Here is a 26,120-nt window from a genome sequence, read left to right as displayed (position 1 = left end):
TATAACAAATTAAATATATTAGTGTTTACAAAACAATATGTGCAGGACTACTGTATGCATATGCTAATATACTCTCTACTTAAAAGTGATGAGAACAAGTTCTACCGACAACACAGTTTTATCCCACAGTCCAAGATGCATAAGTCTATTATACAAAGCAAGTACAAAGAGAGGAGTAAGACAGGTCATGTTTTGTAAATGGTTAGAGACAGAAACAAGTAAGGAAAAAAGGTAGGCATCTAGATATGTCTTGTTATATAGGTCACTGGTAAAGGTGAGGTCCAATCAGATATATGAGCTTTTTTCTTTTTCAAACTGAGCATGTTATTGTTTTCAACAACCAAATTTGTTTCAGTTTTCTTAGATAACTTAATATTGCCAAGGCTTTAACCCAAAAATGAAAATTCTGTCATTATTTACTCACCCATATGACTCTCTTTCTTGCAACACAAGTATGTTAAGCACAATTCCAAGGACATGAGGGTGACAAAATAATGGCAGAATTGTCCTTTTTGGTTAAACTATCCCTTGAAGTCTCAATTGTCATACAACTTCCAATTCTCATTGTCCTTTCCACCGAAAACAAACATCCAAAATAAACTTCCACCAAAACAACACTCAATTAACTGAACATCTTAATGTGGAATGCTTTAAACTAAGGCAAAAAGTTGAAAACAATCATCAGATATTTAATAATCTGCCGTTATAATGCTCGCCTTTAATATATTCAATGTAATACTTCAACATATCACCACACTTATCACTCGCCAACCACAATTTCAAAAATAGGATTAAAATGGCACTTAAATTAAGGAAGATTTTGCATACTTAAGGTCTCTTTCATCTCTGAAAGTAATCCTAAAAAAATAAAAGCACAGACAACATCTCCCACATTCCCTCAAAATACTGAAGTGTATGATCAGACTGTTAATATCGGTCACCAATACCGATAGAAAGAGGTATTTGTCATCAACACAAATACAGATGACATATAACAGCTTGACCGGTGCATTACAGACATATAACTGTGGAAAACCTGATTATCTTGTGCCTAATTCACCTTACATAGTACTCTAAAACTGCACAGAGAGTGTCAATCAAGGCCAAACCAATGATAGGCAGATATCACGGTACAAGTCTTACAAAAAAATTTATCACCATTGAGAAACACAAGAAATGTTGAGCAATAGGATGCAAATTCTAAAAATTCCTTTAGAATAAAACACTAGTGCATATAAGTTTCAAATACATTTGCACGTTAGCTGAATCTAAGACTATGTTTACACTAATAAACAGAGTAGAAATACTGTACAGTGAATATCCTCTGTGGTTGGGACACCTAGACACTTTCACTGAGTTGAGTGACAACAGCTACCCGGTATTGCTCTACTACTAAATATTAATAATTACAATAGATTACGTGATTATGATAGACTGAAATGGTGCAGTAATGTGCCCTGTAATCAAATGCAGTCATTTTAAACTATTTACACTACTGTTTTCTAATGTTAAGGAGTGGAATTGTTATTTCACAGACATGCTTTACAATTGTAGTATTTTTTTGGTTTCACTCGTAAGAATGTAGAAAGTACGACGACATGAATGAATTGTGCTTAATATCTTAATAGGAACAAATCAGGCATTACTATTCATTCACAATAACAAGGAAACCAAATATCTGGTTCATTAAATAATTCACCGTCTCAGTATTTTTGTCTTGTATTTAAACATCCTTAAACTTTCTTAAGAAAAAAAGTGTATTAGATATGAAGACTTAACTTGCAAATAGTTTTCTTGTTTTAAGCAAAACTCGTAAAAAATGTTTTCGTGAGGTTTATGCTTAAAACAAGGAAAACAACAAGTCTTGTTATCTTAACACAATTTTGCTTCTTTTTACTGAAAAACAAAAAAGTGATTAATAATTTTTTTTTTTTATGTGTTCAAAGATTTCAGTGTTTAAATAGCAATCTGTTAGTACCAATGTATACCTCTGTGAGTAAGTAAATACAACCATAGCACCATAGGAGACGTGTAAATTCAGATTCACAAGCATTGCTATCAGAAACCCTGACGGAGTAAATGTCAATGAGCTATTCTCCCATAAAGGGAAATTCAATTCAGAAGGCTCACTTAAATAGGTGACAACAAACAACGAACATTTTAAGACAACAACACTGTGTCCCTCCCCATTTTACATGTATTCATATCTACAATACATACAACACATACTGTATTTAAATAACATTATTTTCAAACAGACATTTTCTGTGTTACAAATATATGTACAAATAGCGGACATCATGGTCCACACTAACTGGAGATAGAAAGCATGAACAGAAAAAACAAGTGAGTAGAGCTAGTGAACAACAAGTACAGTCAGTGACAGCACAAACAGTGTAAATCTACTCAGGAGAATGAAAATAAGGGCTCTAGGTACTTTGGCAAAAACAAAAATGGTGAGAAACTAAAATAAACTCTATTTTGAGGCAACATTGGTTGTTAAGGCTCTACTGTAGTTGTGCTTGTTTAGTATTCACTGACAGATAACGAATATATTGTTATAGGTTTAAAAACAAAAAAGAATTCCGGGCTGCTATCTGGAATCATCCGGCTCTGATTTGATGGTCTTCTTCTCTGAGAGGTTGAGGGCACGTGAAGATGTGTCTCCTCCGTTTTCTGGAAAAAGATTATGAGTTAGCCTGTCACCATATACTTTAATAGCATTGTTTTTTTGCAATGAAAATGAATGGTGACTAAGACTGTCAATCCCTAACATCTCTTTTTGTGTTCCATTGAAGAATGTCATGCAGGTGAGTAAAAATCAAAGTTATGATGTCATGCAGAATTTGTATTTTTGGGTGAACTATCCCTTTAAGTATTCAATGGCAAATATGATATATTAAAATCGATAAAGTCAATAATGGAGCACTATTGTGTTTATAGTTTAAGGGTGTACATTTGTGAGATAATGTGCAATAAATGCATCAACTGGAAAACATAGTCTGAGACTTTCAACAGAGTTTGGTGTTAGAATGATGCTTTGCTAATAATGAGATTCTTTTAAAAAGCATAAAAACAGATATCGTAATTTTTCTGTAGTGAATGAGCTCGGCAGTTCACTAGGTTCCTTTTAATCCACACCTGTGGCTGCTGATATCTTGCTCTCAATATTAGCTTGATGATGCCTCTTCAACTCTTTGGCCAGCTGCTTTCCAAGAGGCGTCTCTCCCTCTGATGCACTTGTCCTCTGGCTGGTCACCCTCAGATTCAGCGGCCTCTCTCCTTCAAATACACACACACACACACACAATACATAAGCAATGTCAGAGACAAACCCCTCATTTTAATGGTGCATCATTTCTTTTTAAAGGAATATTTCATACATAAACAAATTAAACTAAATCAACAGCATCTTTGGTATAATGTTGATTATCACAAAAAATTATTTAAACTCAACCCTCTTTTTCTTTAAAAAGCAATACTTTTGAAACAGTATTTTAATGTTTAAAGATTGACCCCATTCACTTTCATTTTAAGTGCCATACTTTAACTCAGATGTTTTACACAGTGTGACAGGGCGGAGGGCGGGGCCGGGTCGTGATGCTACACACCTGCCCCCTAGGTGGCAACCTGTGAAGCTCTGGTGAACTCCATGCCCAAGAGGGTTAAAGCAGTGCTGGAAAATAATGGTGCCCACACAAAATATTGACACTTTGGGCCCAATTTGGACATTTTCACTTAGGGGTGTACTCACTTTTGTTGCCAGCGGTTTAGACATTAATTGTTGTGTGTTGAGTTATTTTGAGGGGACAGCAAATTTACATTGTTATACAAGCTGTACACTCACTACTTTACATTGTAGCAAACTGTCATTTCTTCAGTGTTGTCACATGAAAAGATATAATCAAATATTTAAAAAAAATGTGAGGGGTGTACTCACTTTTGTGAGATACTGTATTATGTCCATTACAGAGTGTCGTGTAAAAACGAATGCTACGAGACAAGCATTCCGCCTACTAGAAATACTCAGCACAATACTCTCAGTATCACATGCAACTGATCTTAATTTGATTCAAATGCACCTTTCCTTCAACTGCAGCCTGCCAACACACAGTGTAATAGCCTGAGGACAACAGATGCAGCTTGAAGCACGTTGAATGCAGGTTTCTTTAAGTGTATACACTCTGTGTTTGCCTCCTCCTTGTTTCACATAGCACATTAACCTCCTCTGTCCCTGGCTGGCTGATCTCATTTTGGGTCTACTGACAATATCAGCACGGCACAACGTCATGACTAATGTATTTTATTTTTACCTTAAAGGGATGGTTCACCCAAAAATGAAAATTCTGTCATCATTTAATCATCATCATGTCACGTTTCAAATCCATTTGACTCGCTTCCATGCATGGAACATAAAAGGGTTTTTCTAGCTCCTCTTTTCTACATAATGAAAGTGAATGGGGATCAGGGACAGCTTAAACTTCTTTCTACAAAATCATTTGCTTGAAAATTGTGCTTGTGCCACCTTTGGTTTAAAATAAATGACACTTGTTTTGATGTTTTGTTATACAATGCATTTCTAAGTGTGCCTTAAGTGTTAAAAAAACCTTTTCGGCCATTGTATCTCCTTTTCTGTTCCATGGAAGAAAGAAAGTCAAACGAGTTTGGAATGACAAGAGGGTGAACATTTTTGGTGAGATATCCCTTTAACTCATTACTCTTTAATTAACAACAACATTGATTCAGTTCTGTAAAACCCTACCTGCTGAGGGACAGTCAAGGCCAGAGAGGAACAGATCTCTCTCTCTCTCTCTCTCTCTCTCTCTCTCTCTCTCTGTCTCTCTCTCTCTTCCTCTCTCTCTCTCTCCCTAGATACCATCCGCCCATTATTAAGTTTTGAGAACACATGGGAGCTTAGACATGGGATATTAGGGAGCTGAGAGAGATCATGTACTCAGAGTTCATGAAGGAGCTATTCTCAGAGATGGGGAGGGAGAGCACTCTGTTAACGCAACGTGAAACTGTAAATTAACTGTAAAAATAATTATTATGAATACTTAGCACAGTGTCAAATTAAACTGGAGAAATAAAGGATGATTATGTAGTTTCCCTAGAGTTTCTTTGGGTTTGTAATAGTGATGGACAGAGATATCAGCAATGCTGTTTATTCAGACAATATTAGCAGATTATCGGCCTTGGTTTAAAAAATAACACAATTTAAAATCAGTATGCCATGTCCATTTATTTATTAATGTGGAAACAGCCATGTAATAAGCTAGATATTTTACAACCAGATTGTCATTATTGCAAAAATAAAACTACAAGATCTGTTCACCCTGTCTGGGCTATCTGGTATCTCAAGATATTTGTAATTGGCCATTAGAAAACAAAACACGGTCAACCACTACTACTTTGTAATGCAAAAACCCCTTATACATTTGTAAACATGTGCTGTGATGCGGATAATCAGTGATCAGATTCAGTGTACATGCAGTACTTCTCATCATGTTCCAACCAGCACAAGGGTCAAAATGAACTAAATTCTGAGGCATTAAGATAAGCAGCAAAATGCAGAGCTCTGTTCATATGCCCCCCTCAACTCCCTCCCTGACACCCACAACCCTGCCTCCACCTGCAGCTGCCAGATGAGCGCCAGAAATGAGAGTGCCAATAAGAAACAAGAAAAAAGTATTCTGGAACAGGAGAAACGAGTGATTGAATTATCTGAGAAAAACAACTGAAACACTTCACCAGTACAAAAATGATCTGGACGGTCAATCAAGAGTGAATGACAGTTTGTCTGCTTTCTTGGGGTAATAATAGCTGTTACGTTTGTTTTTTTTGTAGGAAGTCATGAAAATGTTTTCTTTTCTTTTTTATCTCCGTAAACGCTATTAAATAGAGTGCATTAAATCAGTGGTTCTCTGCTGGTTTAGCTTCAGGAGGACCCATATTTTACATTGGATATGGTGGTGAATTTGCGACAATTTGAGTGCAACCAGATCTTGATATAATTTATATAGGAATTAAGTAAATAGAGTGGGAGGGCAATATCAGAATGGGCAGATAATTAGATTTTCAGGTCATCAGTGTAACAGTGATAGCTAAGGCCATAACAGTGAATAATATGACAGAGGGGAAGCATGTAAATATTAAAATCAAAGGGCCAAGAACAGAGCCCTGAGGGACACCACAAGTTTATCCATGCTGCAAATGAACCTGTATTAAATGTAGTCTGAGGTATATTTTCTTTTCCCTTGCATAGTTTTTTTCATGGTTTTTGAGGATGAGGGCATGTTACGTAACCTCTCCATGCTGGCATCTGCCTTATATGGCTAGCTTCTACCAAAAGACATAAGAATTGTCACAAAAGTATAGCGTTTGATTGGACACAACAATGCCTTTGATGTCAAAAACAAAAGATTTGGGAAGCTTTTCATTTATTGGAGATCTCAGTTTAATTTATGTATTAACTTTGTATTTGGTTTGACAGCTGTTGTAGACACATGATGTAAGTAATCTAGAAACAAGTACAGAACTATAAAATTAATCTGGAAAACATAGCTCAGATAATTTGATTTAGTAAAATGTTTATTTGATGTTTACTGAAACCTATGACATTTTGTTTCAGTATTTGATATTGTGGAGAATTTGTGCACAAAATGTCAAATCTGTTCTTGAACACATTTTCTCAGGGGAAAAAGTTTAAGCAAAAGTCTCCATTTACTCTTTATGTTCATCTAATTTCTTTCTAGGAGAAACAACTAAAATCTTAAAGAGATCTCTTTTGTCATTTGCAAGAACAGCCCTGCAACCCATTTTTGCATTACAACCCACTAGTTGAGAACCACTGAGTTAGGTTGTTTTGCTGGATAAAGTAGTCCAATGGGACTTGCTCTACAACAAGTCCCATAAGACTACCACAGCAAGTTTCTTTGAATAAAAAGCATCTGCTACATGACAAATAGCACAAACTCACCCTGTTCAGCATTTTTGTCAGTGGAAACACCATTGATCTTCAGCCTTTCTGCACTGTGTTTGTATGGACCTGGTGGAACCCTCCACTCTAGAGCCTGCAGTCTGTCCTGAGCTGCAGCGTCATGCAGTATCTCCATCTGTTTGGCCAACAGGCGCTCCAGCTGAATCTATAATATGCACAGACAGCAGGGAGTCAGACAGGCGGATGTGTATAGTATCATACGTACAGTGTGATAGAAATGATTTCAGATATTCAACCATCAAAAACATACTGATGACACAAAACAAAATTGACCATAAACAAACCCCTATGACTACAGTCTAAAAATCTAATTTACAAATAATCTTCATTCACATTTGAATGTGAATCAGGGTTTACAATTACTATAAACATTTCATTATGAATATACTACAGTACTCTGAGGAATATTTTATTGCTCAGAGGTTGCTCTTTCATAGAGAAATTTACTTATTGGTGTTGTCACTTACAGTATGTTTCATTTAAGTAGCAATGTTTTCTCAGATGTCTCTTCTAAAATACTTTGGAGAAATAAATATAGGTGCAAATTTGCCAATTGTTGACATACAGAACAGAGTGTAGAAGGATAAAATTAATGTGGATTGCACAGTCCAGATAATTTGGCCATTGGAAGATTTTGATGAGAAATGTTTGAGTTCATATTGACATATCTGATTTGCAGACTTCGGTATCCTGGCAAATCTAAGCATAGTTTGGAACATTGGCACATATCACCTCTGAAAATCTGACTTCAGACTCCGTTTGCTCTCCATTTAATCTAATTTCTGTCTAAAAGTGACACGATTCTGCTAATGACGATCAAGATTATTATTTTAAAACAGCACAATGCTTAGAGCTTGATTCATTCCATTAACACCCCTCCTACATGTGCAATAACATGCCATCTAAAGTGGCAAACAAACCAAACATTTACTGGTTAGTTTTCTACACAGGATGCATTTCAGTTACAAAATGACACGTTTTCTCTTTAAATAAGACAACACAAAAATTAAACTGATGTTTCTGAAACATTGCGCATTGTGTCTGTCTGTCTATTGAAAATACTGAATCATTATAGAGAAAAGACTTTAAATTTAAAATGCTAAGAAGTTGCTCTTTCATAGCTCAGCCCACATGTGCCCTCTTAAAGTTCCTTTGACTTTTGCTTAAAATAAAAATAGACACAAATGAGACAATTGTTGACAGAGAGTTTAGAGCTATAGAAGTAATGTGGATAGTATAGCTCACATAAGAGTTTATATTGTAATCTCAGATCTTTAATAGCAGGTATTGTTATTTTGGCAAATCATAGAGTGTGACATAGAGCTGTTCAGTTTGTAGTCCCACAGTCAGCCATGATTAATTTCACACAAAAGTGAAAGTGTCCAATAACAGCGCAGTTACTGAGATTAAAGTAGTGGTCATGTGATCCAACATGGCAGCCCCCATGAGGGGACCCACTCCGTGTAGAATAAAACAACTTTTATACAGTTACTGATATGACTGTTGTCCTCATCTCATGTGAGTGCTCATGATTTTATACACATGATTAAAAAATGACAATTTATTTCTTTAGGAGTAAAACTTTTTCAATGAGGAAAAATTGCACCTTTAATCTATTAAAGATACTTAAGACATCTCATTGGTGAGTTCTCCTATGGGAGAATAATCCTTAAAATGTACTGACAATCACAGGTCTTACTCAAAATATATAACCATTGGCCATTCATATATTTAATTAGTCAACCAAAAATAGGTCACACAGTATGGTCAGGCAGACAGGTGAAATATTGGAGCTTTGACATGAAAACCTTTGTGATAGGAAACCAGAGCGAGTCGTGTGGTGGTAGACAGACATGAAGACGGAGTCAGCTAGGCGCCTAAAAACATTCCTCTCCCACACACAAAACACACTGCACACACACACACACACACACACACACACAATTTCATAATGCAGTCAGTCACCTGGATGTTCCGCCCAACTGTCTCTTCGCCCTTGGACCTGGCATGGGCTAGCTGCTCTTTAAGTGTCTCCTGGCGCATCTGAATGGCCTGTAGTGCCTCCTGGAGGTCAAAACACCCCTCCTGCACAGATCATATGCAATTGTTATTTCCCTTTGATTGAAGTAGAGGTTAAAGAATTGGAGTCAGAAAATGTAAAGATCATAACAGTGGTGTCCACCTTTAAAAACTGGGATGTTCATTTTTTATTTAAACCTGGAAATAAAAGTTTTAGGATTTTGAGACATTTTAAACAAAATGTTTTTGACGTAAAATAAAAAATTAAGATTCTGTACTGTTTCTAGGTTACTAAAGTGTAAGCAAATTTGCGAAATAGTCTATGTTAACACATTTGTATGATAAAAAGGGGGACATATTAAATAATAAAAACTATGGAATTCATGTTAATTCATGTTATTAAAAATAAAAGCATTGTCACAAGTGGTCTCAGACTTTTGGACACCACTGTATGTGTAATAATTAAATGTGACCCCCTCCAGTATAGGTCCACAAACTATGATTGCACTTAAGAATCCCCTGAGGATGAGTTTCGTAAAAGAGGTACAGTCATTAGACAAACGGATTAGCGAAGTGAACATTTTGTATGACATACTGCTACATTTAAAGAACTACATGATGGATAAGCTTCAACACTTCAATTGTTTACATAGGTTCCCATGGCAACAAATAACATTCCTCTCTTTTCACTACAAGTTGGGTGTTGGATTTTAGGTGGAGAGGTAACTGTTAATAACAGTTCTGACGCAAATTTGCCAACAGCAGCAATGAGGTCAGTGAGCCACTCCTATGAGTTACAGCTCTCATTCTTCCGTGACATATGGAGCTTAGAGACAAAGGTGTGTGCATATGTCTGTAATTCTGCATGTATACGCATGTGCCTTAAGACTCTGCCCCTTTTTGCTTTGTGGTATCTGCACAATGCATTGGCGTGAGTGATTCTCAGTGCACCCACATAATGATGTCACTTCTACCACCTCAATAAGGGTCTTTTTCATTTACACAACTGTTCATCCGTGTTGGGGAGTAACTAAGTAAACTAGCAATGCCAATAACTTTACCAAATTTTTAGATTAGCTGTTTTGCAAAACAGTGTAGCTTTTTCAATAACAAGCTACATTTTTCCACATGTAGTAGAGTTTTGCGACAACACAGTACATTGCTGTTTTTTTGTGACATTGTTTTTTGCATGCAGCTTGTTGAGGCACCAATGAAATGCACTCTGCTAAGCATGCCCTCTCTCTTAAGGCCAGTTTACACTGCCCCAACAAAAGCCAACAGAAGACAACAAACACCAACACCCAACAGTAGTTGGGTTTTGTTGGATCAGTGTCGTACACCCTGTTGGTGTTCATTGCCTTCTGTTTGATGGGTCTTGGAATGTTTGAGTAGTCTGGTATGATTTTTCAACAATCTCCAACAAACTCTGACGTAATCTGACTTAACTGCAAACCGTTGACATGACAATAAGGTAAGCGTCCCTGTCAACTCATAGAAAATGAATGCTGAAATGCAGTCAATCATGAATTATCACATTTTTGTAGCGAACTTGTCAAAGAATTCTATTCACTTATAAATAAGGAAACAAAATGACAGATTAGTGTTGGTTAGCTTGTTTCAACAGGTTATGTGGATGACACTCGTGCGGGAAAATACATACAAATAGGCTATATCAAGACGAGGACAGAGATTGATTTCTGCTGAACTGCTCTTCTCACTTGCATGAAAAGCAGATACTTTATTTTTTAAACAATGTCAAATTACACCAAAAATGCAAAACCTGAACTCAATACAAATCTGCAGTAATTAAAGGTGCTCTCAGTAACTTTTGTCTTTGTGTAATCAATGACTTACACTGACACTGGCTTGGATGCATCATCGCTTAAAACCAATATTTTCAGTTTAAGATGCCATTGCAGAAATTTAGTATTCACAGTCAGCCATGATTACTTTAATCAATGAGTGAAAGTGTCAAATAACAGGACGGTTACTGAGATTCAGCTGGTCATGTGTGGACCCACTTCATGTAGAATAAAACAGCTTTATAAGGTTACTGATATTACTGGACTCTTCATTTTAATGTGAGTGGTCATGATTTCCGACATATATTGCAATATTGCAATTCATGTCTTTAGGAGATATACGTTTTTTGAGAAAAAAATTACTGAGTGCACCTTTATAAATTACACATTTTCTAATTTCTAAAATATTTTTGGCCTTGGATTGCAGTCCTCCAACAGAAATCTCTGAATGAAATCTCTGAATGTCATATTGAATACATGATAAATGTATTTATACATTAAATTGTGCATGTTTGGCTTCATCCGCAACCTCTTCCTTGTCAGGCATCTTCTTCAAAGGTGAACAACAACACACAAACACGCAAGTTTGTTGGTATTTGTCAGATCAGTGTGAGCACAATAGTTATGTTTCTCAACGTTGTAAATACAACACCAACTTTAGAACGTTTAAAGTGTTCCTGATTGTTAAAGCAGTGCGAGTCATTTTGTTTGAATTAATCAAATACACACAAAAAAAGTCATTTTAAATTGTCCTTTATAGCAAAGTATTTTGTTATGTTTTCAACTTTGGTATATACTATACATTTTGGGAGTTTTCAAGTGTTTTTGGTTGTTGCACTCTGCTAACTATGCTCTCTTTCTTAAATGTAGTGAATCATTATATTGACTTCACTGCTTCATTTGAGTCTCTGCACAGTTCAAATTTTCTAAATGGCATTTTAAGTCTTCTTTTTTTTAATAGTACATTTTTCAGTTAAATGTAGTTGTCAACCTCTATGTTTTAAAATCAGCTATATAAATTAGTTAGTGTTAGCTTTTTTGGATTGTTTAAGTTTAATGACCTCAACCTAATTGTGAAACTCAATGTTTTTGTTTAGTTTTTTTTGCCAAATAAATAGTGCTCTGATAATAAAAATACATAAATTGCTGTTATCATCTAATTTGTTATATACAGTATGTATAAATATTTTGCCCCCTTAAATAGCTTAAACATCATTATTTAATAGTTTGTAGTGTAGCAAACTATATGTAGCAGTGGGAAGTTTGATTCTTTTAGGGAGTCATTTTGTTTGGCGAATCAAATGAACAGTTCAACAACTTTTATTGTAACATTTAGTGTAAAAGTATATGTTCCATGTTTGAATAATTTAAATTGTGATTGGTTTTGTCCCAGATAAAACTGCTCTGACATGGAGACTATCTTATAGGGCTTATAGATGACAGAGGTGTGTGCATATATCTGTGTGCCTGCATGTAAAAGCATGTGCCTTCAGACTCTTTAAGTCCCTTTTCACTTTGTGGTATCTGCGTAAATGCATGGGCGTGGGTGATTCCGAGTGCACCCACATAATGATGTCACATCTACCTCAAGAATACGGGTAGGCGCACAACAGATCTCATTTGGACCTTGTCTGGGTGCGTGTGGGCAGGCGGCTTATTCTCATTGGTGTGGATGGGAGCATAGTGTGGGTTGAGTCGAGGCCAGACAGGGACAGCGAGGGGGAAGGGAAGTTTATGTTTTTTCATTTGAGACACAAGGCTATTAACCGTAAGACACTTTGAAATGGTTAAACATGGAAAATCTATTTTAGAGCTGAGTGAGATTAGTTCTTTCCACTTTACTGCATTATAAAAATTAGCAATATAAAGAACGCAGTTGTAACTGTTCATCTGTGTTGGGAGCAACTAACACTCCTAATGTAGCGACTACTAACTTATCTACATTTTCAGTAGCATGACAGTAGTTCAGCTGTTTTCCAAATAGTCTAGCTTTTCCAATAACAAGCTACGTTTTGGAACAAGTAGCAGAGAATTGCGTAAAAACTCTAGATTGCTGTCTTTTGTTGTATGTATTTTGAACACAGCGTGTTGAGGCACAATCAAATGTTCTCAGCTAACTATACCCTGTTTGTTAAATGTAGCAGTGGGAGAGGACCTGGGTAGCTCAGTGAGTAAAGACACTGACTACCACCCCTGGAGTCGCGAGTTCAAATTCAGGGTGTGCTGAGTGTCTCCAGCCTGGTTTCCTAAGCAACCAAATTGGCCCGGTTGCTAGGGAGGGTAGAGTCACATGGTCGCAATAATATGTGGTTCACGCTCTTGGTGGGGTGCGTGGTGAGTTGTGCATGGATGCCGCGTGAAGCCTTCACACGCTCTACGTCTCCACAGTAACACGCTCAACAAGCCACGTGATAAGATGCATGGATTGATGGTCTCAGACGTGGAGGCAGCTGAGATTCGTCCTCTGCCACCCAGGGATGATTACTGACCGAGAAAACGGGGCCAGTGCCCAGGGGCCCTTGACTGCCCGGGGGTGTCCTGGGCTTTAATGCTGCGCGATCTATTTTGATGATCCCCCCGCTTGAAAACCCTGAATGAACAACGACCCCCCAAAAAATGTTTTTTTTTTTTTTTAAATGTAGCGATGAGAAGTCCAAATCTTTTCATTTGTTTCATAAAATGATTCATTGATTCATTACAGTTTCTGCACAGCTCCAAGTTCCCATGTGGCATTTAGTTTAGTAGGTCTTCTTCTTTATAGTGAAATACTCAATTTAGTTTTTATATGAGTTTATTTAGTTTAAATGTATAAATGTGCTGTCACCCTATTTGAGATCCCAATTGTTTTTGTGGCATATAAATACTGCTCTGTCTGTAAAAATACCTTTATTACATAAATATCTTAATAAATGTATTGACCCCATTAAATAGCTGAAAGTTTGGCTAACTACTTTCTCAAAAGAGTAGCTTGACTGTAGTTTAGACACTTTCAGTTATGAGTAGTATGTACAGCTTCACAGTAACTTCCCCAACACTGCTATTCATTCACAAGTCTAGTGTGGGAACATGACATAATGTGAGGTAACATTTTATATTAAGTGAGCAAAAATGATGGTGCTTTGTCATTTGCCACTGCCTGTTAAAGATATAAAGACATACTCATTTCCCATTAGAGCCTGAGTGGGTAGAGGCTACTGATTTTCAAAGATGGTCACATGTCTGTGCCCGTATGTGGACTGAAACCAGGGCAGAGGTGAGATACCTGCTCATCTTGAGACACCAGCCCAGCCCATAGAATTGATGAGGGACTTTATAAGTTTCCAGAAGATCTAACAACTGGACAGAGATCAAATATGACACCAGAGAGCCATAAATGGACAGCTGCCATAGATACAAAAGCAGAGCACAAAGGCTTCTTCATCAGACCACTGACCACATCAATAACATTACTATGTGTAGGACGGATCGCGTACATGTAGGTTATAGAAAGAAAATAGCTGTGGGCGGGCTAAATATGGATTTAAGGTGCGATTGAGGGAGTGGGCTTGCGAACATTAACGCTTTGTAACTTCTGCATGCTGAACTTTGCCCTTTCCCCTGCATCATTACATGCAGTCCTGATGGAGCTACCCCACACGCTCCTGCATAGCCCTCCCACACAGTTCAGTATGCTGACAGGCAGCTATGCAAACAAAAGCTACTGGACCCACCCAGTGTCAATCCAGCCTCCTACAACCGTTTCCTCGCATATTGGTGTTAACACAGCAATTGAACGTGCAACAGACCTGAGAAATTCTGTTGGAACCTTAAAGGAATATTTTACCCTAAAATGAAATTTCTGTCATTATTTACTCACTAATATAAACAGCTCTTTTCTACAGAAAACAGGTTTGAGGGTGAGTAAATAACAACAGAATTTGAATTTTACTATGAACTGTTCCTTTAATTTTGGACAGAAATGTACCCCTTAGATTATTTAAAATAAAAAAGATTGTTCAGATTGAGAAATCATGAAGTAATTGTCCTCACCTCAGTTTTTATTCTCTTGGGGGATGGCTCGTCTCTGTCGCCACATCGTGATCTGTAATACAGGCACCAAACGGAAATTCAAAAATAATAATAAAAAATAAAACTTCTTCCATTGGTCAGTCAAAGATGTTGTTCCACCATCAACCTCACACCATTAGTTGAGCCAATGTTGCTGTGTCGGGGGGGGTTGCCTATCCATATTTAGCTGGAATAGGGGAATGTATTGTAACATCAAAAGAAATTACACACATATTTAACATAGTAACTTTATTTAACTTCCAATATGATCCTGATTTTATGTCATTACATTTTGTCTAATCTCCACCTATTAGAGACCATAAACAGATAATCGTCATTAAGGAATAATTATTAAAGTCAGCTTTACTTGTATGGATTTGATTAAATATAATTTACAAAAAAGGATTTAAATTAGCTTTGATGCAACCCTAGATTTACAAATATCTAATGAGTTGAATTTCTCCAAAACAATGGGATAAAAATGCTGTACAGTACTTACATATTTCTCAAACCATTTTGAGCTTTTCAAAATGCTTTTCACCTGCATACTACTTCAGAGTGTCCTTAGGAATTCTTATTATGACGTAAGATGCATTGTAAGAAAAATTGGCCTAGATAACTTTTGAAACACACAGTCCATGACTGTGATGCAATCTTGTCTAAAAGGTTTGAATGAGTGACTGGAATTATGCAATCCCAGATGGAATTTTCCATCCTCTGACACGCAAGCCTAGTAATCCAGGAAACACCTGTACGGTCTCTTTGGATGTCAGCTTTTGAGTGTGTGATAAGGCCTGTGTGCCTTTAGATGCAAAGGAGTGGGAGTGTCCGCATGTCTCCATAGACCTCAGTTCAGCACTTCACACCTTTACACAAAAGCCACGCACAAAGCCGACTTGATATCTTGGCTTGGAGTACCAGAGAGCGGAGTCTAAGTTGCTCACAATGCATTAGTATTAGCTATCTCTCTGCTTGGCTTAAAGGCTAAACATCATTACTGATTACTCCAGTTGCATGTGAGGTGTAGAAAGGGCTGCATGCAGAGTTTTAATCCATTAAAACATACACACAAACAACCTTCGTTTTACAAACAACAGACAGAATCTGACAACTTTTCTGTGCTGATTTTGAGGGAAATTCTACAGAAAGGATTTAAACATGGTAAAATGTCTTCAAAAGAGCCAAGAACATTCCATTCTTATTGTAAGCTAAAGGTATACTCAAATTAGACAAAATATTTAATAAATAAACATTCAGGTGCACAGGATATGTACAACTTTGTGAATGACTGGAGCTCCAGTTCTGCTTAGCATACTGCAGAGTTCTGTGGCCGTAGTTTGGACCAAAGATCCAAATTAGTAATGCAGGAGTTGGATGATTTGAGAATAACACTTATAAAGTTCTTACTTGCTGGTTCTGTAGGTGTATTTATAGGTGACCTCTCGAGAGACCTGACGTGCCAGTCCAAAAAGCTCATCTCTGCGAGTAAGCAATGCCGCCTCCTTCATGCAAAGCTGAGCTGCGGCCTCATTCACGGTCAGCTATGTATAAATGGGAGGAGACATATATTAACTTGATAATCAATTATAGATATTGAAGTATTGCACAAATAATTACATCAGCCCCACAACAAAGTAAATAACACATAACAGAATTTAATGCTGGACGCACAGCTGATATCATTTCTGCACCACTAGCATCAGCAAATGTATTTGGAAAAATACAGCAATGATTGCTTTTAGAGTTCCCGGACACTCCCTCATCTTCCATTGGTTGAACAAAACAGATAGTCAATGCCATTTGTTGAGCCAGTCAGGATACTCAAACAAGCAGAGCAATGTTTTTAAAGTGCACCGTTTTCAGGAAAATTCATAGATAATTGGCTTACTTATAGACCCCATTTACATCTGGTTTTAGGATCAAATGGCATTTCCAGTAATTCAATCACAAGTGGTTAAATACAGGTCTAAATGAGGGTTTTAAATGTTTTGTGATCGGATCATAAAAACCACTTACGGAGGTAGTCAAAAATGCATGGGACCACAGCACATTTTCGGTGTAAAAGCTAATCAGTTCTGAATGCGTCGTGGACAGCAGCGAAGAACCACCCCACACCTGTCAATCACCATTGCCGGTTACGTGCTGCTTTAAAAGGAAATTAATAGGGATGGGATGATATGGTTCTCATGATTCAGTTCGATATACAATATGATGTTCTCGATTCGATATATTCTCGATTTGATATTATAATACTTAAATGACAAAGTATGACAGAAAACGTTTTTTTTTTATTTTATCTTTAAGCAAAATGCACAATATAATTTCTCATCAAAATAAAATTCTTTAATACACAATATAAATGCTCTAAGTTTAAATAATAAGATTTTCTCATATACCTTTCACTATAAGAAAATATCAAAAAAATTAACTTTTAAAAATTAGTGGGCTACATTCAGGCTGATCATATGCAGCACAAGCAATTGTACTGAACAAAACCTATCCTTAAAAAGTATGTGAACGTGCATATTTATTTTTAATAATTTGTTTGTCTTTATTATTTTAATCACATTTTAACTTTTTAAAAATATAAAAATGTATACATCCTATCAATTAATATTATATCATGAAATTAGTATATATATTAGGTGTATATATTAGGGCTGTCAATTAATCGCATATACAAATATTTGCTGAGAAAGCCCCCAAATAACAATAATTCAATATATGATGAAATAATTATACATAGTTATCTTTAAATATTAAAAAATTATATATATATATAAAATTTAAAAATATTCAGATAATTAAAATGCATTACATTCTTGTGGCAGAAGAGTTCATCATTGATAAGACCATTCAAAAAGCGGCTTTAGAATACAATGTATTGTTTACTACCATATTATTGATCATAAGTCAATCATTGGCATACAGTTCACAGCAATCCATTTCACAAGTGAATTTGTCAATCAGTTGGAGATTTATTATGAGGGCTTGTTTAAGGACCCGTCAATCTACACCTGCATCAGACATTTTTTTTAATTTTTTTTAGAAACAAGCCAGGGGTATAATTACTACACAATACTACAGATATATTTTACAATAATGCCAAAACATTTTATTCATTACATAGTGCAATGCTTTTCAATGCTTTGGAGTTGTTGGAGGTACAAAGAGTATTTAAATAATATTTCAAGTCTTTACAAAAAAGTGCAAATAGGGGCTTTATAGACATAAATTTACACTTATGTATTAAAAACTTGGCAAGAAAAATAAACAGATTAATCAGAAAATATTAACTTAAGTTATCAAAACCGTGAAAACCAAATAAAACGTCTTTATAAAGCAAAGAAAAACTAGTTAAATTAGAGGTATGTACAAACAAACGAAATTTTCTCCAAAATACTACAGCATTGACACATTCCCAAAAAAGGTGAGGGGCAGATTCATCTACAGCATTACAGAAGGAGCAAAGTGGATCAATTTCTTAAATAAAGATTGACTGGGTAAAAACGGTGTAACAGTTTAAAGGACACCTCCTTAACCTTGTTGGTAATTAAATATTTGTGAGGTAAAGACCATACGACCTGAGTCAGACATGCTTGTGTCGCGTCTCGGGTGCGTTGCGTCATAAAAGTAAAATGTTTAGGTCACTGTGTCAAGTTAAATATAGTTTAATACTCAATCTTTAAACACATCTTGAGATCCCTTAGATCGCATTTGCGCTCCTTCAAGTGTTTTGAACGCAAGAATGTAATGCACGTTTGTGCTGCGTGTCCGCTGACGGGTTGTTAATGTTTTCTTCACTGAAATAAACAGTGTTGCTCACACAGCTGAAATTTCACTTACCGCCCTCTGGAGTAAACAGGTGGTAATGCAAGCTTGAATTTCTCAGGAAAGCATTGCGATTAAATGCTAATTTTATTTTTTTATTAATCACACATTATTAACGCGTTACATCGACAGCCCTAGTATATATATATATATATATATATATATATATATATATATATATATATATATTATAATTATTTGTGCTATCACTATTTGAAATCATGTGGAGCTTACAATTTACAAGCAATAACACTGAGATTTCATTTACTTGTATAAACATTGCCTAAAATGGTACTCTCGCTTTAAAAGTTCAATGATTGCCACACAGTTTTCCGGATATTAACTTATGAGAAGTCTGACTGTAAAGAACAGAAGGGATATTTAAGGACACTTTATTCAAAGATTTATTCAAGCACTTTAAGCACATTAATGACCTTATGTGTACCTTGTAAACAGTGAAGAAAACAGCGCAGTAGAGTTAAAATGAAGCGACAGAGAGATTATGATGTTTGACAGGTCATATAATTTATGATCGCATCGACAGAAAACACTGTTTGTTAATAATATCGAGTTTTGCCTTGATGTGGTTCATAATTTATATGGTTCGTGATATATCGAAATTCAACACATGTCCCATCCCTAGAAATAACTGTAAAATTTGAACAAGCGGATATATAAACAAGCACGAGAATTTCACAGATCTTCTACGGCTTGTCTGATATCTACATGCAGTGATGCAGAAGGGAAGCAAACACAGCAAACAAATCAGTACTTTAACCCTTTCTTTGTCTTTCTGATTTTGTTGCGCTTTAATATCATGCAGTAACACATTGACATAGTGTTGAAATTTCGTAATGAAATCTGAGAACCTCGAAATGCAAACACAAGTGGTCACAGGAGACGCATTTAAGTGATCAGGTGTAAATGGGGGCATAGTTGTCTCTACACATTAAGCTGGGAAAAAGTATTTTAACATAGAAGAAATTACACACATCAGCTTCAAGGAAGACACACTTTGAAGCCTATTAATTATTTAATCACCAAAGCCACTCAAAGAGGCGATGGGCACCATAATTACGAACCTCGTGCAGAGTCAGGTGCTTTCCATCTTTTCTCTTAGAGTCGAATCTTCCATATATGGCGCTAAACTTGCGGATTTCCTCCTCTCTATGGGGATCCTCTTCACTCAATTCAAATATGTGGCTGATCATTTTGGCTAGCTTCTTGTTGCCCTTTAATAATTCTTTAACCTCTCCTGGGTCACATTTGGGCAAAGTCTGTGCAATTCTTTCTACGCACTCTGCCACGGACTGAACCGCGGCCAGGTCAAGTACCTCAAGTCCATCCCGAGGGGAAGACGGGGAGCTCAGGTCCGCTGGGGATAGACTGTGCTCACTCTCTGTACCGTGACTGGCCCAAAACCGCGGCTCACTACCGCTTTGTAGGGGTGAAGCAGTCGCCGAAGAGCTTCCATTGCCCACCTCTCCTTTTCCTGGGTCCACACAGGTAGCCGCCAAACACTTGGGCACTTTGACTTGGGTGTCACCTCTGGCACCATTACCAGGCAACAATGTAGGTGACCCCTCAGGCAGCTTGTAGACTGGGATGCTGCAGACGGGCAGGGAAGTGAGAGGTTGATTGAAAAGAGTAGGGTTTGTGACCCAGTCACGCAGAGCTTTCTGTAGGCGTCTGACATGCAGTGGCTTGCTAGCCATGCCCACAAGAGCCATTATCTCGAGAAACTCATCCTCGCCGGCCTCGCAGAGCTGCTGAACATCGTCGCCACCCTGCTGGATAAACGCATTGTAGTAGCACAGCAGGTTGGCTCTCTGAAGGATGCGGTAGAGCTGCAACTCCCCAAGGGTTCTGGGTAAAGTCGCTGCCATACCTGAGAAAAGAGGGAGCAAACTAAGCAATTACAGGAAATAAAACAGGGCAGAATTAAAAGAAGAGAGAAAGAGGGCACACAGGGAAGCAACTTCAAAACTGTAGTTTGTTAATCTACTCATCAATACACTACAAAGGAATCAGTTTGAAACACCACAAGCTACCAAATAAAAGTAGCCATTGGGGGAAGGCAATTTCTTTTTAAATATACTATATAACTATTAGATAATAAATATTGCACTTAGAGCAGTGGTTAACTGTCACAAAAATAATGAGGGTCTCAATCAGGGTGTCAACAGTAAATGGTATTTTAAAACATTTATTCACACTAAATGCATCCAATAAATCAACATCATTTATAAAACTGAGGCAAAAACATGGTTATCAACAGCATCCGTTAACTAAATCGTATACTTAAGTTATTAGAATAGTGCTACAAAAAAAGGCATGAAATGCTATTCAGCCATCTGCCCTGGGTTTCAAATGAATCTGTGAATCGTTTTTTGAACTGGTTAATTTAAATAAACCATCTGAATCAACCTCACAATGCTTCACGAGATAGAGAGTGGATATTGAAGGTGAGCGCTTTTGATATTACTTCAGTTCGCTCAGCTGTAAATCTATTGGCTCAATATAATGTGACGGAAAAAAAAAAACAGAGATTTAGTGTTTTGTCATGATTAACCACTAATCGCAGAAAAGTGTAGTTAAAGGGATAGTTCACCCCAAAATATGAAATCTGTCACCATTTGCCTCATGTGGCTCCAAAACTGTATAACTTTCTTCCGTGGAACACAAAAGAAGAGGTTAGGCAGAATGTTAACCTCAGACACCATTCACTTTCATTGTATGGAAAAAAGATGCAATGAAAGTAAATAGTGACTGAGAGTGAACTTTTGCCTAACATTTCCTTATATGCTCCATGGAAAAAAAGAAAGTCATCCGTGTTTGGATTAACATGAGGATGACAAAATATAATTTTTTGGGTGAACTATCCCATGACGTTAGTAGCATTGCTACTTTTAATTAATTACTCCCCAACACTGGTTGCCACTGCTGGGGGAGACAGAAATGTGTGGCTGGATCCAAGAGTGGCGACTATAAGAGAGTGCCTGTCAGGCTCCTGGGCTGCTGGGAGAGTCACATACCACATTCCACCTCTGCAGCACGCGTAGGTGGTCTCTCACTGCACAGGCCTCATTTGTTTCTGTCGGGATCATGCCTCTACAGCTGCCACTGTCAGGATCTGCATCTGCAGCAGCAGCAGTGATAAAAAGCCAGTTTGGCTGTATGGGAGGGAGGGAGGTGGGGTAAGGAACATTTTTGGGAGTGGGACAGTAGGTGTGTGCTAGAAGATATAATTATGCATTTCACTTTAATTCAACCAATGCTTCCTTAACTGGATCCAAGGATCGTGGATGTACGATGATCACAAACACACACACACACACGCACATAATGTCATTTGCAAACTTTGTCAGAGACACTGTAATGCATACTAATTTGGTGCCGAGCTCACTTTGCTCATTTGTCTGTTATGTGAGATGACAGTCTGCAAATTCTATGAATAATGAGCCTGAAATGGTGGAAAGGCACACCACATATTGTAATAGCCAAAGAAAGCATCTGTCATTTATGTGGTCAAAATAGTCTCAATATAAACGATTCACAAATGTGTAACCTAATTCACATAAAAACTTCTTTATTAGATCCAAAAACAAAACTAATGATTGCATAAATGCATAATATGGACAAATGTTAAAACATTAAAAAACACTTGAATATTTGTGAATTTTGCTTTGCATTTGTGAATCATATTTTGTGAATGTGGTTACTTGTTAAGCATTTGTGAATCTTGTTTTGTGAATATATTCTTTTTTTTTTTTGTGAATGTGAACTATATTACGAAATTGTGAATATACATTACTCATACTGAGACCATTCTGATCCTAAAGATATCTCATGAAACTAAAAATCTAAAAGTGTTATGAGTGTAATTGGAAATAGTGTTCGACATCAGAAGCATGCTCATCCATGCAATGTCCAAAGCAAACAAAAAACAGTACTTGTACAGCAGATATTATTCTTGGTTAATGTTAATTTCAACACATACTAATATATTTAATTAGTTGTATGTGTTAACATTAATAAATGCATAAACTAACAATGAACTATTGTATTTTACAAAGCAACAGTAATCAGTTAAGAAATATTGCTCATTGTTCTTTCACTATACCTAATGTGTTTATTAATATTAACAAATAAAACCTTATATTATTGTGTTAACAAAAAACAGTTGCCAAAGTCTCTGATTTCTGTCAACAATGTACCATGTGACATTACTATTGCTGAACCCCATACACACACATTTCTAGCAGTCAATGAAGATCTTTTATACTGCATTCTGTTATCTTAAATTTCCAGACAAACTTGCACTAACAAACTGTATATGTTTGCTTTTATTTTTCTTTGCCTGCCATTAAGTATCCACGCCCAAGAAAAAGCCACATTAGAAAGGCACCAGACTCACTAATAAATGCTTATAACATCTATATGGAACATATGTAGTGCATTCACAACGTAACATTTTGATTTAGCATTTCTTTTTATGTCTTACACACGATTTACACGTTGTCGGGAGCTGGTGTCAATTTTGTTATTACCTACTAACGTTTTGAAAATACGAAAACTGTCATGAATCCGAGAATTTACGTCATAACGGCTTTATGAATGATTTACACAAAATTAGTTCTGCCCGTGTTTCATGATTGAGGCCCATTGTCTTATCTGACAATATGCGTCCCTAAAGAGAACATTTATTAACTCATTATTTATAACGATGAGTAAAAAATCATTAGGAAAATTAACCACTTTTAAAGATCAAGGCTTAATGCCAATGTCAACGCCGAGCCTCAAATATATTTTTTAGTGCTGGTAAAAGATGCTGCAAATTCATCATGACTGTCAGTGCGCTAGAAGTGAGTAAGAACATTAGCCCAGCGAGGCTGAGAGTATGGACTGAAGAGTGAGTGTATGAACTCTAATAAGCACGCCCCACTGCAACAGCACTCTACCGGATGACTGAGGCCTAGACCCAAGTGAAGGGTGCCTTGTTGAAACCAATTCAGTGTCAACATGGATGGCACTTATTGATGATGGCAGCTATTTATCCAGAGCTCTCGCTACCCCCAGCATGCTAGGTTCCTAACACTGGAGATCTAAGGCCGGAGCTTCACGCAACATGCAGAGAGCACTCACAGCATGTACTGACGTTGCCCAACCACAGACTCTTATCAATCTAGATGAAAAATGGATTCACAGTGAGATCTGTCAAAAATCGTAGGATGAAACTTTTCACAAGCAGCTTTGCTTAAAGTGTAGGCAACCTATCAGTCCTGTGCTTAAATGGCTACTAAATGTTTGAGGTACAGCTACTCTGTTACATCTAAACATATTGCGTGTTCTAGCTACTACTAGAAGGGATCTATTTACTTCTTAAAGGGATAGTTCACCCAAAAATTTACAGTCTGTCCTTATTTACTCCCTTTAATGTTGTTCTAAACCCATTTGACTTTCTTACTGCCATGGAACACAAAAGGAGATGTTATTAGGCAGAATGATATAGGACAGTGTCAACTTTCATTAAAATATCTTTTGTTTTCAACAGAAGAAAGTAAAGTCATACAGGTTTGGAACAACATAAGGGTGAGTGAATGATGACAGAATTGAACAATCCCTTACAGTGGAGGGCTACAAGATAAAATAAAATATTTTAAGGGTGGAGAATGGTTAAAGTGGCTTTAAAAGTAAGTTAAAAAGCAACAATAAAAATTGAGAAAGGGAGGTGATACATCACAAGGTGTAAAATTTCTTAAATGCATACATCAAATCCCGATTGAATAAAACTTCTCCTGTTTGTTACAACACACACTGCATCTCACGGATACAGATGTCTTCAATGTTTCCTAACGATTTCTTTCGTTTCCTTACGAGGATCATGGACTCACTTTTCAACCTTGATGCTCTTGAATGCATAGACTAAAAGCTCTTCAAAGGAAGGTCAAAATAGACACTAAATGGCGACAGTGCCTTTAACCTAATTGGGATTAATCACAGGGTCTTTTTAAGGGTGAAGGAAAATTTGCATTTTAGCACGACAAAAGTTCACCACCTTGCATTTAATATACGGTACATAACATTTGAGATGGGGGGTGTAGGGTGAGGTGGTAAACAATGAGTCATATCTTCACAAGACAGAAAACACAATTCAAAATATAATTTCCCATTACCTCATTCAAAATATATCTCAAATAATAACCAATTAATCAACAATTCATATTTATGGGAATAGTATCGATAAGTTGGCCTATGTAAACACAAATTTGCTTAATTTGAATGAACATTTTACACAATATTTACTCCGTTCACACACAAAAATATTTTTGAGCACTATTCATTTACAAGGATGTCTGTAGATTCTGGAAATGACACTAGGTTATAATCTATCAGATAATCTCATAAACAGCCAAATATAAGATTATTAATTTGCCTAACCAATATATCATCACTAATTATTCTTATTAACATTGTTGTCTCTTCTCATTTAAATTTTTTTTTTAACTTATAGGATGAGCGATATGGGGTTTTAAAGTCTTATGTATGCACAAATTTATTAAATTACTAAAAAAACTGGCCTTTTGTATGTATTCTGGATCTGACACTGGGTGCAATGGCAACTTCTGCTATTCTGCCAGTTGGGCCGATAGTCTCACAAATGGTCTAATATCAACATATTAAATGGTATATGATATGATGCGTATCAGTCAATCACAGATTATTAAAATTAAAAATATTCTTATTATCCTTTATAATTTTAAAGCCTTAAAATTGTTTTACAAGTTATTCATAAAAATGCCTTTTCCTACAATAATGTTGATGATCCTTGACCATTTTTTTTTTTATTATTATTATTAACACATCATTCTTACCCATTCAAAACATACTGCACGAGCAAATTGAATTAAAACCATTGGGAAAACTACATATGGACATGTGGAAACGCACACAGCTGCCGACGAACAGACGCCCACGGTGCGCATTCACACACGGTACCGAGCGCTGTCTGGTCTGCACTGCATGACGCGCCACATGGATCGCATAAACACTCAAACACAAGCAGAAAAGTTGCACCACACGCGCGTACTTGAAATCAGCGCTCGAGCGCGTATACAAGCCAAAATGAAGAAATGTCTGGTACGTACCTTTTGTTCTTCTTTCTTTCTTTGTTTCCCCCCACCTCCCAATATTCTTTCCTTGTCCCAAAAGAGGTGTTTTAATATTAAAAGTTAATAATTATGACGCTCCGCTCAGTGACGCGACGTTTCACCTGACGTCCAGCTGGCGGGGAGAGGATACGTGCGCGCGAGACGCGTACTTCGGCTCTGTGTTATTAAATTAACTCTCCCACACACTCTGTAGTTTAAAGTATGGAGCTCAGAAGAGAAGGACTATCAAACTAGTTGGTTTCCGCTCTC

The 26,120-nt window shown here is 36.7% G+C and overlaps 1 protein-coding gene across 1 annotated transcript; it reads right to left on the bottom strand.

The window, feature by feature from the left end:
• On the bottom strand, positions 1-26,120 carry LOC127655200 (NGFI-A-binding protein 1-like). Its single transcript, XM_052142853.1, has 8 exons — positions 25,848-26,120; positions 19,782-20,587; positions 16,276-16,409; positions 14,851-14,902; positions 8,966-9,085; positions 6,980-7,145; positions 3,142-3,282; positions 1-2,676 (listed from the first exon to the last, which is right to left on the bottom strand). The coding sequence occupies exons 2-8, from the start codon at positions 20,583-20,585 to the stop codon at positions 2,594-2,596; spliced, it is 1,500 nt and encodes a 499-aa protein (XP_051998813.1). The 5' UTR covers positions 20,586-20,587; positions 25,848-26,120; the 3' UTR covers positions 1-2,593.

The sequence above is a fragment of the Xyrauchen texanus genome, chromosome 14 (assembly GCF_025860055.1).
Source record: "Xyrauchen texanus isolate HMW12.3.18 chromosome 14, RBS_HiC_50CHRs, whole genome shotgun sequence".
Taxonomy (NCBI): Eukaryota; Metazoa; Chordata; class Actinopteri; order Cypriniformes; family Catostomidae; genus Xyrauchen; species Xyrauchen texanus.
The sequence above is the reverse complement of the archived record's forward strand: the minus strand, read 5'-3'. Positions and strand labels throughout refer to the sequence as shown.